The sequence below is a fragment of the Venturia canescens genome, chromosome 2 (assembly GCF_019457755.1).
Source record: "Venturia canescens isolate UGA chromosome 2, ASM1945775v1, whole genome shotgun sequence".
Taxonomy (NCBI): Eukaryota; Metazoa; Arthropoda; class Insecta; order Hymenoptera; family Ichneumonidae; genus Venturia; species Venturia canescens.
In genome coordinates, this window is record NC_057422.1 from 9,667,843 (window position 1) to 9,679,072 (window position 11,230).

General features: G+C 38.0%; 1 protein-coding gene and 1 long non-coding RNA gene across 2 annotated transcripts; both read right to left on the reverse strand.

The window, feature by feature from the left end:
* Positions 1–1,168: 1,168 nt before the first annotated feature.
* Positions 1,169–8,753, reverse strand: LOC122407288 (protein argonaute-2-like). Its single transcript, XM_043413410.1, has 16 exons — positions 8,627–8,753; positions 7,983–8,512; positions 6,780–6,878; positions 6,364–6,696; positions 5,819–6,022; positions 5,542–5,665; positions 4,904–5,244; positions 4,690–4,809; positions 4,205–4,472; positions 3,967–4,131; positions 3,717–3,879; positions 3,548–3,638; positions 3,274–3,437; positions 2,578–2,848; positions 2,090–2,274; positions 1,169–1,818 (listed from the first exon to the last, which is right to left on the reverse strand). The coding sequence occupies exons 1-16, from the start codon at positions 8,751–8,753 to the stop codon at positions 1,722–1,724; spliced, it is 3,282 nt and encodes a 1,093-aa protein (XP_043269345.1). The 3' UTR covers positions 1,169–1,721.
* A 928-nt stretch (positions 8,754–9,681) lies between these two features.
* On the reverse strand, positions 9,682–11,230 carry LOC122406552 (uncharacterized). Its single transcript, XR_006260009.1, has 2 exons — positions 10,475–11,230; positions 9,682–9,829 (listed from the first exon to the last, which is right to left on the reverse strand). It is a non-coding gene; the product is annotated as an uncharacterized lncRNA (long non-coding RNA).

Below are 11,230 nucleotides of genomic sequence, written 5' to 3' on the forward strand. Positions count from 1 at the left end.
TATTACTTTTCGTAATGGAAAATTTTTTTATTACGTTTTATCATATTTCGTTGAATGTCTAGATATCGCTTTTCGACTATCTCAAAATTAGAGCAAACATTGGAAAAATTCTAAACTATGACAATTTTTTTCAGCCCCATTGAGACTGGTCATTTTGATCCAAAATTCGAGGCCCTATTTTATTTTTCCCAGCCTCGCTGATCGGTCTTTTCGACCCGAAATTTGAAGTCGAAATTTATTTTTCTAGCCCCCTTCTCGTTCCTATGAACTCCTCGACGAGTTTTTCCAAAATATTGGAAGAACTCGTCACTTATATTGAAAGTTCTTGTTCGGAAGGTGTTGGTCTTTTCTCGTGAAATTCGGTGGAACGATAACTCATTCGTTTACTCGAATTGTATTTTATTAGTACACATGATTATCTTAATTGTCATACAAAATAAAAATTTTTTTTTTCAACGAATTTATCGAAAATAATGATTTTTCGCAAGTTTGCTCACAATCAGTGAGTTCTGCAAACAGCCACGTTGACGTTTACAATCTTTTTTATGACGTAAATATGAAATATTGGGAAATGAAAAGTTAATTGAGATTACGTATTCCTCATCGTCGTCGAACGATCGAAACTTGTTTATTCATAAAAAACTTGTTCCTAGAAAATTTGCTTTTTGTAAAACTCTCAAGAGGCGTTGGGAAAATCACCCAAGCTCCAATCATATATGAGTTAAGGGTGAACGATCTGTTCAAGAATAGGAATGCAAAACAGCCCCATTGTCTCACGTATTTCGTCGTTTAAATCGATCTTCATTGTTGTCAAAACACAAAATTTGTATCTAGAGTCGTCGCAGCGAATCTGAGACAAGTACATTTACGTATACGATGAGTCGCTGAGCGTTAGCGAGGGTGCTATATATTCATGATTACACTTTCGTAATCCCCGAGTATTTGCTTATTTAAGAGGATGGATCAGTCGGTATATCGCAACCATGAGTGCGAGAGAGATAGTTGCAAATTTCGAAATCGAAATTCTTTGACACAGTTTGACCGATTAAAAAAAGGCTCTGTCAGTCGATTTTTGCCATCGTTCTGCCTAGGCTGACGGAGCCTTTTTTTAATCGGTCAAACTGTGTCAAAGAATTTCAATTTCGAAATTTGCAACGATTTTTGCCATCGTTCTGCGTAGGCTGACAGAGCCTTTTTTTAATCGATCAAACTGTGTCAAAGAATTTCGATTTCGAAAATTCCAAGTCGACTGATCCATACTCTTGAGATAAGCCCATTCATGTTCGGTCTTCTATATAAGAAGTAAATCGTTCAAACTCGAGTATAAATACACTGCCTGTCTTGACTATCCTTTTTAATACTTGGCAATACTAGAGACTCTGCCGAATCTCTAGATGTAGAAATTGACGTCAAACTCTTCAGCTTCACCGACTGTTATTCACTGAATTAATTGTTCAGAAGCAGTCTCGTTTTTTCTTCCCGTCATTTTTTTTCTTTGGTTTTGTGTAGGTCAACTTGGCTGTAAATTCAATTGAAGTTATCTCTTGAGTCACTCCTTAAAATACGCCAATTAATAAAATATATATCTATATAAAATTTTAAGAAAGATCTGGATGATTCGTAAACTTGAAGAATCTGCATAGACAGTCGTCTCTCAACTGCGGGAGTACTAGTGAATAAATCTTGGTCCAGAAACATGATAGTAAAATCCTTTTTCATTTTTATACAAAAAACATTGGATTATGGACGATAATGTCATCTTTGATTGTCATTTTCATTCGTTGCTCTTCCTCGAGATTGTTCAGACGAATGTCGACCCTGAAACAGAAAATAATTTTTTTTTTCAAACTTAATCATTTGGCGACGATTTATTACTAATTTTGAATTGATAAAAATGTGATGAAAGATATGAGAAAACATCTCGCATATTTTCAAAGGTATGAAACGGTGTAAAATATTTTCACCGAGACGTTTTTATCGTTTGAAAATATAAAAAATGCCCTGTTGGTACGGAATGGCAAAAGTGTTCAATTAAATTTTTCAACATTTCAAAGTTTTTTGTTTCTCTTTTAGAGGGAAGATTGCTCACCCGTTAATGAGAGCTCGGGCCCGGAAGGCTGCGAGATGCGCGTAATATGTTGGTGCCGGATAGCTCACAGATCGTGTGCATCGTGAAAACATGTAACACAAATAATAGGTCAACTTTTCAATCTCGTCTTCTGACATTCCGCGGTCGTCCCAGAGGCACCGATATTTTGTCGGTCTTGCGGTTCCCTGAAAAGGCAATGAGAAATGGTTTATCGTCGGACGAACAACAAGTTAATTGCTTGCGAAAGATAATTGGCGAATTTGTTTGTTACTGTCGATCTTGAATGGTGAGTTTTTATTTTTTTTTCTTCTATGACGTTTTTTCAATTGAGGAATGAACAGAAACGACGCTAATGTGAAAGAAAACAAAATTGAGCTGCATCGCGTGGAAGTGAAAGTTAAGTGAACAGTTCGATATGTGTCATTTGGTATGAAGAACTACTGTATAGAAAAAATGAACTTAAATTGCATTGTTTAATCGGAAAATACCTGAATACTGGCGTGTGAAACGAGGTAAAAATCGATATGAGACGGATGTGTAATATCGGTGTCGACAACAGTCCCGGCTTGGACGTTGCCAATATTATCCAAGTTCTCTCGATTAGTGGGGAACAATCGAACGTGATGTCTTTTCTGCACGACGAGAAAAGTGATGTGCGGTTCGTAGGCCGAGGTTCCTCCGACTTTTTTACAGGCGTTACGTATCGCTTGAAGTTCGTAATGCATCACCTGAGGGAACTGACCTTCGCTCACACCATCTCTGTTGTTTAAACAGAAAATATCATCATGCGTTCATCAAATCACCGAAATGTAATAGATAAGAATGTTTTTTCTTTTTTGTAATATTAGGGTTCTGAGCGAAATTGATTTTCTAATTGTGTACAGATTATATAATAAATTAAAAACTACGCAAAAAGGATTCGCAACATTTGAAAGGTGCAATAATCATTCGAAAAGGGATTTTGAAAATTAGTCTCCGAACCAATTTTCGCTTTACATATAACATCTCCTGAGCTCCGCAATTCTAGAAAATGACGTGCCAGTTTTACCAACACCACCGCGAATCGTTTTATTCAGAGAAAAGATAGTCTCGGCGAGAGCCTCAAGCCAGCAGACGACAGGGCTGTCAATGTACTTGTCCCGAGACCCTACCGAGTCTCTTGATCCCTTATCGGGACAACTCACCGATAAACTATTATATGTGATGGCTTATCCCCAGTCGTTTTGAAGAAGAATAGTAACTGTTCCTTTATAATTGCTTCGAGATTAAGTATTATTTCGGTTCTCGGTGGTTGGAGTTGTATTTTAATATTGTATTTGAAGGCGGTTCGGTCGTGACTCGCGGCGACCTGTGAAATAAAAAAACAAGCAAGTAAAGCGAAAGAGCTTTCAAGACTTTCGAGCATCGTCATAAGATCACGATGAAGTAGAAATGATTTGTCGTTCGGCCCTTAATTACCGCTGCTATTGAAGGTATTCCCACTGCGTCTGGGGATGGATGAGTCACATCGGCGCCCACAATCATGCAAGGTTCGCACAAGCAGGGTGGTCTGAAACGGAGTTTATTTATTTGTTGGTGCCACAATATTACAAGTCCTTGTATATTTTTAGGTAAGTATGATACTTACAGCTTCTCGTCTGTGAAAATTTGATTGATTCCGTTAAGTTTAGAATTGATTTTGAGCAAAATATTTCCAGCTGTCGTGTTATTCATCTTCTTATTGAGCGTGGAAGCTTTGATACATTGAGTCAAAATGCCAACGTTTAATTCCGCAGCTTGTTTAACGATGCCTGAAATACGAAAAGTCGAAGTGGTTATTAATATTCGTGATTTTAAACAGAGGCAAAGAAACAGAAGCAAAGTGAAAAATAGCTTACTGTAAACCGAGCCAATTGTATTCGGTACGACGACAATTATGAGTTTGAGTTTTTTGGCCTTTTTTTCGTTGAAGAATTGTATTATTTCTTGTACATCTTGGTTCGGGGCTCTCATTTTTTTGAAAGGAGTCAAAGGTCTTCCGATATCCATACCGACAGCTCTGCCTGTAAAGGGAGACCGTACTTTTATTTCCGTAAAGATTTGAAAAATGGAAATATCAGAACGACTTTAACAAACCTCGATTGATTAAGCAATCGACCATGTATCTCAAAGGGTCTTCCTTAGTACGATCGTCCAAGTTGAGAATCGTCCAGGACTTATTGGGCAATGTCATTGGAGTGAAAAAATCCTTTGCTGTCCATACTCCGTTTCTAATAAGCATTTCCGTCCTCCCTTTGAGCGGTGGCGGATCGAGAACGCGCGCATTCACCGTCTCAAAATCTCCACCAACGGAAATACCAAATTCTTTCATTGCCGGATCTTCGTTAGTGCGCATTTTCGCGAACTAGAAGGACGAATGAAGAACAAAAAATGGATGATAAGATTATTTGCTCATACAGAATTGTTGATGCCGTCGAAAAAAACATAATCCATTGGGCTATTGTTATCAAATTCGATTTATTTCTTACGTTAGATTCAAAATGAATGGTATTTTTTAAATTCTCTTAAATTTGAACGACCATTGTTAAACTGTACGGTGAATATTTCGCATTGTTACTTACGCCTTCCATTATTTTTCGTTTGCGAGTTTGAGCATTGGTTACTGAATTTCTAATCATTTCTTTAGTCTGGTTTTGATCGATTTTATTTTGTGTCACTTGACCAGGTTCTATCACGCACAGCTACGAAGAAAACGACGAACAAACAGGTTTGAACAATGCGTGAAGAGTTATAGTTTTGGAAACTGGTCAATTACGGAATTGTGATTGTTTTTACTTCTGCCGGAATGAGAATGGTTTTGTTCCTCGAGCCAACCCAGAGTGTTGGATAAAGTGGTTGTTGAATCCGATATCTTTTCACTCTGGCAAAATAGTTTTCAACTGTCGTAACCGTTCCGTCGTCCAGTTCGAACTCTGCGGATCTTGCATCTCTGCCGAGATCGTTGACACTCATTGTACGTCTCGAGGTTGGATGCCCCGGTATTTCGTAAGTGACTTTCAAACCTCGCAGAAATCTTGCAAGTGTCTGCCTGTTGTAGTCGATATTACTTTGATGACCACACATTTTTTGGAATAAATCCGTCACTCTTTGACTATGTGCGAATGCCTTGTGGGCAACTTGAAAGGAGAGAATACGAAATTATATTCGGATTTTTATCAGAAGGGACTAAGAAAAACGATTCCACTGGACCGTAATTGCATTGCAATTTTCATTCTCCTAAATATCCGGAGGACAAAATCTCCGCAGGATAATATATCCGTACGAGAAAATATTAAATGTGATAACAATGTGCCATGCAAATCCTGTAACCTTGGTGATTCGACTTTGTTTCGGTTTGATTTTCGCGCAAAGGAGTTTCGTGAAAGAAAATACGTAAGTCACTAGCACATGAAACGAAATTAGGATCAAATTACCATCGACGTTGAAATAGGGTTTCCAGCCGAGTACCGCTGATTGGAATGTTCCAACACATAGATCCATACCATTTCCCAATGACACCTCGCTTCCGGTCGGCGGAGTGAAGAAGGATCTTCCAACCTGGCAAATTTTCTTATCATGAAACTCCAGAATCCATTGATTTATCGCTTATTTCAGAATCTTTCATGCGACAATACATTCTCAGGTCAAGGTTTATGCGACAAGCAATGAGCAGTTAATTTGCTGTTATTTCTATGAAACGTTTAATTTTACCGATGTGCAATTTTGGCGAACGGCGGCCGAACGAAGAACAACATCGAGTGCTTGTATGGCGATTCGGGATCTATCGTTCTCCGCGAATCCCGGTCTCACCTGCGGTAACCAAGACATATCGATATCTTGGGCTTTAGTCAGAGAGACTTTGAAGGTCATGTCTCTTTGTCGCTCTCTGTTCAGAACCACTACCTCCGTGGTCAACTGAGTGAAAAAAAAATCGTATTACCAATCGAACAATCCTTAAATTTTGCGGGGGCCGGGTTGAAGTTCCGAACGGTGAGAAATCAGAAGGCTCAAAAGTCCGAAAATCTAGCTGGGACTCGAAATATATAGATATACCGCACTAGCGAGATTTTCGGACTTTTGAGCCTTCTGATTTCTCACCGTTCGGAATTTCAACCCGGCCCCATTTTGCGATCATTTCAGCAACGAAAAGAGTCGCGACAACGTATAAACTTTTGGAACTTATTCTTGGAAAAAAAACCGATTAATCTGGATGGAATGGCTTCTGTTCAGAGCCCCCGCGAACAAACTATACTCACGCTATCGCCGAACGGTAGGTCACCAGCGGAGAAAAGATTGGATCGACCGTCGAAGGCCGGGTACAGATTACGGAAATGGTTCTTCCTGACGGCTTCTACGACCGCACGATACATGAATCTCGGCCTATCAGGATCCAGTTTAACATCATAATGCACCACAGTGCGGGCGAAATTAGGTTCGAAGATTATCGGTATCATGTTAGTTTCGACTTTTATGTGCTCTCCGTCTTTCCCACCGCTATCTGGATTTTTGCGTTTTGGTATTTGATTATAATAAGTTGCCTGCAAGCTCGGTGGTAGCTTAGTCTTCACAGGTGACACACGGGGAGCAGGCTGCGTTGAGATTGTAATTGAAATATATTTTCAGTCTATATACAACGACGAAATGCACCTTTTCGTATGAAGAAAAAAAATACCTGAGTTGCTACTGGCATTTTTGCGTCGCATTTTCTCCCTGAATCTCCACTCTTCACTGAGCCGCTTTCCGCTATGGTGGATGCAGCTGAAGAGTCGCGCTAGAAAAGTATAAACAAGACGCTAGCGGAGTTGAAACGATAATTTCTCTGAAATCTGAGTTAAAGTGTATTTTATTGAAAAAAATGATTTTCTCCAGTTGCTGTCAAGTTGAAGTTGTGTGGCTAAATTATTGCCAAAGTTTATGCACTTTAAGGATATTTGGCACAGGCTTACAATGTTGCCATGCTAAACCATGCTAAAAACATAAAAAATTTCAAAATGATCAGAATTTTATAAAATTTGGTGAACATATTCTTTAGTGCCAAATTTGACAATACAAATTTTTTAAGATTTTTCTTCTGTACCGTTATCGAGTAATTGATCACTAAAGTTTACGTCTATAAGCATAGCATTTCCATATATATAGGTATACATTCCGGGCATAAGAAATCTGCTTTAATGCGTAATTACTCGATAACTAAACATAAGAAAATTTTGAAAAAATTGTGTGTTCGCACTTCATGTTGAAGAACATTATCACCAAATTTGATCAATTTCTAATTATTTAGACTTTTGTACCATACATCCTTAACGATAAATTCGCAGCAGCGCCGAAAGAGTATAAACTTGTATTCTGTACTTGGAAAAAAAAGAGAAAATCTTTTTTCCCGTTGGTACGTTGATTTAAGGAGTTTCGGTACAGGCGATACAATGTTGCCATGCTAACCCATGCTAAAAAAATTAAAAAATTCAAAAAGTTCAGAATTTTATAAAATTTGGTGAACATATTCTTTAGTGCCAAATTTGACTATACAAATTTTTTAAGATTTTTCTTCTACACAGTTATCGAGTAATTGATCACTAAAGTTCACGTGTATAAGCATAGCGTTTCCATATATATAGGTATACATTCCGGGCATAAGAAATCTGCTTTAATGCGTAATTACTCGATAACTAAGTAGAAAAAAATTTTGAAAAAATTTGTGTTTTCGCACTTGATGTTGAAGAACATTATCACCAAATTTCATCAATTTCTTAACATTTAGACTTTTGTACCGAAACTCCTTAATAAGATCGTATTATACTTCATCGGTCTCCATGGGATTTGTAAATTTATACACCGCAATCCGTAATTTGAGTTATGTTGGAAGAAAAAAGTTTACCTGTCGAGAAGTTTGTCCCCCATCACCGCCTCCCCTTTGGTAGCTTTCCTGAGGTGTTTGTGTCACTCGAGGAATTGGTGCTGGTCTCTGTTGTCCCCATGCAGCTTTGGGTTGACCTCGTCGTGCCCCACGACCATGTCCTTGACCCTGAGGTGGTTGCGCAATCCCAGGAATGTGAGCTCGAGCACTTTGTCTTTGTTCGCCACGAGCGTGTTCTTGACTTTGATGCGGTTGTACCAGTCCAGGCATTCGTGGTGGTCCTTGTCTCCATGAACCTCTGAATTGTTGTCCTCTGTGACTGCCACGGCCCCAAACTCTGCCTGCATTTTGACGTCCACCGTCACCAACATTTAATCGAGCGATGTCCGATGTGACTTGAGCCACAGAAGGTGTACTCGACTCAGGTTGCGGTTGCTGTTGTTGAGGTTGACGTTGCTGCTGTTGTTGTGCCGGCTGCGGTTGTTGCTGTTGCGTTGAAGAGCCTGCCTCAGCTTGTCCTGAATCTGGCTCACAATTCCTCTTATTTTTTCCTATTATTTGCCAATTATAGAATATAGTTACACCCACGTTGACTAGCAATTTTAAATATTGTGAATTTTCATATTTTCATTAAAAAATTCTTCTGTTGCATGCGTTAATATTACCATACAGTAATTTCACAGGATTATTTATTGGAATTTCTTTATTTTTCTTATCATTTTCAGAATCCCTGGCTCTTAGATATTGTGCATGTAATTTTTGGGTTTTTATCACTATACAATCTGTTGGCATTATTCAGGACAAATGAAATGTTTGTTTGTGCAAAATTCTCGAAGGACTCGGTGTCTAGTGACGTCACTAATATTTATTATCCCATTTATCAGTTATTATATACCCCATTTATTAGTGATCTACGCTCAAGTCTTGATTGCAATAGTCACCCATTGAAGTTTTAGCTCCAATTACAAATATTGTTACAATACTTTCAGTATTTCTTCTTAAAAAATATCATGTTCATGAATGGAAGAGATGGAAATTGCATAGCTCGGCTTGTCCTGGTAGGTATTTAATTATTTTGAATGTTGAGACTCTGACAAAGCTTTTAATTTCGGTACCAAATTGACACAAATTGAAAGACTGTCTACACTACTACAAAATTCTCTTTCTTGTTTATTATTATTTATGCTTCAAATTAATTGATTTCTCATATGATCGATAAGAAAAAATACTCGTCTCGGATAAAATATAGCGAATCGCTGAACGCGCCTAATGGCTGTTTTCTCCGACGCGGTTCAAACTCAGTTCAATTTTTATTTTCATATAGTTTCAAGAGGCAGAGTGTCAAATGGACATCGGGCGATTCTCCATCGTGTTAAATGTCCATAAAATATAGATATACCGTTAACGATCATACAACGGCGCGGTATATCTATATTTTATGGGCATTTGACACGATGGAGAATCGCCCGATGTCCATTTGACACCCTGCCGTTTCGAGATAGGACGAATCGAGTTGAAACTCAGATAAACGTTGGAGAAAACGGACATATGAGAAGATAATACATTTACAATGCCTGTTTTCTCCAATATTAATTCTAAGTTTAAACTCAGTTCATCCTGTGCTGAAACTATATGAAAAAATTTGAACTGAGTTTAAATCACGTTGGAGAAAACGGCGACAGGTCAGTACTGTAACGAAAATGTTTTATGGCTGTCCATACCTTTTTTCCCCATTGTCGATTCTTATTCTCTTATATTATCAGAGAACAAAGCGTAACTTTGATTTTTCTTGAGAAAAATCAAGAATGTCCAAGTGTAACAGGATGTTCACCGAGCAAACAACTGACAGATCACCTTAATCTTCACCACTGGAAAAATTGTACTTGATAGAGATGTAATATGATTGAAATTTTCCTTCCTGATAGTTTTTCTTTGATACAAATTTCAACGCAATATATAAAACGGAGTTCGGAATAGGCGCGGCGGAGTTCTATTCGATCGTCATTGAACACAAAAAATCTGGGAGAATTATGTACCAGAATAATTTTCTACCAAAATTCAATTCTTACATAAACATATTTTTACTAAAATTTATTCATTGAACTCAAAAACATCAAGTCCTATTAAATTTCTATCATGATTAAATACTATCCCGTAACAACTCTACCAATTGTAAAAGCTCGTTTTTAAAAAGAACATTTAATTTCAATAGCACAACTGCCTCACATCTAGAGTCGCGGTACATTAGCATCTCAATCCGAGTACATTTATGAAAGCGAGTTCGCTGCTCTAAAGAAGTCATCGCGTTTCCAATTGTTCAAAAATTTTTTTTCTTTAATTAAACTCTACCAGAAGCACATTATCACCAGAACATTCCTCTCGGTAAATGTACAAATCGCATCGACAGTACCACGAAAATAAATAATTATTAATAATTTTTGTAATGACGTTTTGTTGCAATGATGTTAATATTTTTCAATTTTTAATAAAACTTGTCTGCCTGGAAAACTTACTTCATCAACGAAAATGACGAATCGAAATTCTATCTCGTAGAAATGTTATCTGATAGAGCACACTTGCACGCTGTCACACTAAACTCGAAGAAGTAAACGCTTCGGAAGTTCGGTGCTGGTGGTTATACCGGATACCCCTCTCTGATAATCCAAGTTTTTTTGTATTGCACATGGGTGGGAAAAATCCCTCGTCGTGGATTCGTTGATCAGACGTAAAATGTAGACAATTGACAGAGTCCGATGGGGCGCGTGTTATTCTCTTCTTGGACGAGCGTCGGTCCTGTAGTGGTCCTGTATAGTTGACTGCTACGATGTGTCTGGTCTAGGATGGCGTGGAAAGTGCGTTTCTGTACTCGCGGAAATGGAGGGGCGGACGAATATCGGTATTAGAGTAAAAGAGCTGGGGTGGGGTCGTATTCGTTTATGTGGAGGTTTCAATGACACTCGCATCTGTGAGCCAGTAGGGTGAAATTTTGTTGTGTTGGTCGGTTTCTCTTTTCTTCCGGTTTTGCGTTGTAGCTCATCACTGTGTTCTTAATCATTTTCATTGTTGTTTTTTTGTTGGGAGTTACTTTGAAATTTGAGTAGCATATAACGAAATCTTAATAATTTATTTATCCTATGACGAAAAAAAAAGTTTTCGTCAATTTATCGTTTTTAAATATGGATTTCGGGCTTTGCCAGCTCATATAAATTTTGCCTGTTGTTATATACCGTTTTTACTAATTCTGGCTTCATTCGCAACGTTGTGTAGGG

What these genes read in the sequence shown, in the direction of transcription:
- LOC122407288 (XM_043413410.1), bottom strand. Translation starts at nt 8,753, where the DNA reads ATGCCAACAGATTGTATAGTGATAAAAACCCAAAAATTACATGCACAA. An exon ending in GGGGACAAACTTCTCGACAG is followed by an intron (nt 6,879 to 7,982) that starts GTAAACTTTTTT and finishes ATACTTTTCTAG; the next exon opens with CGCGACTCTTCAGCTGCATC. An exon ending in AACGAAAAATAATGGAAGGC is followed by an intron (nt 4,473 to 4,689) that starts GTAAGTAACAAT and finishes TCGTCCTTCTAG; the next exon opens with TTCGCGAAAATGCGCACTAA.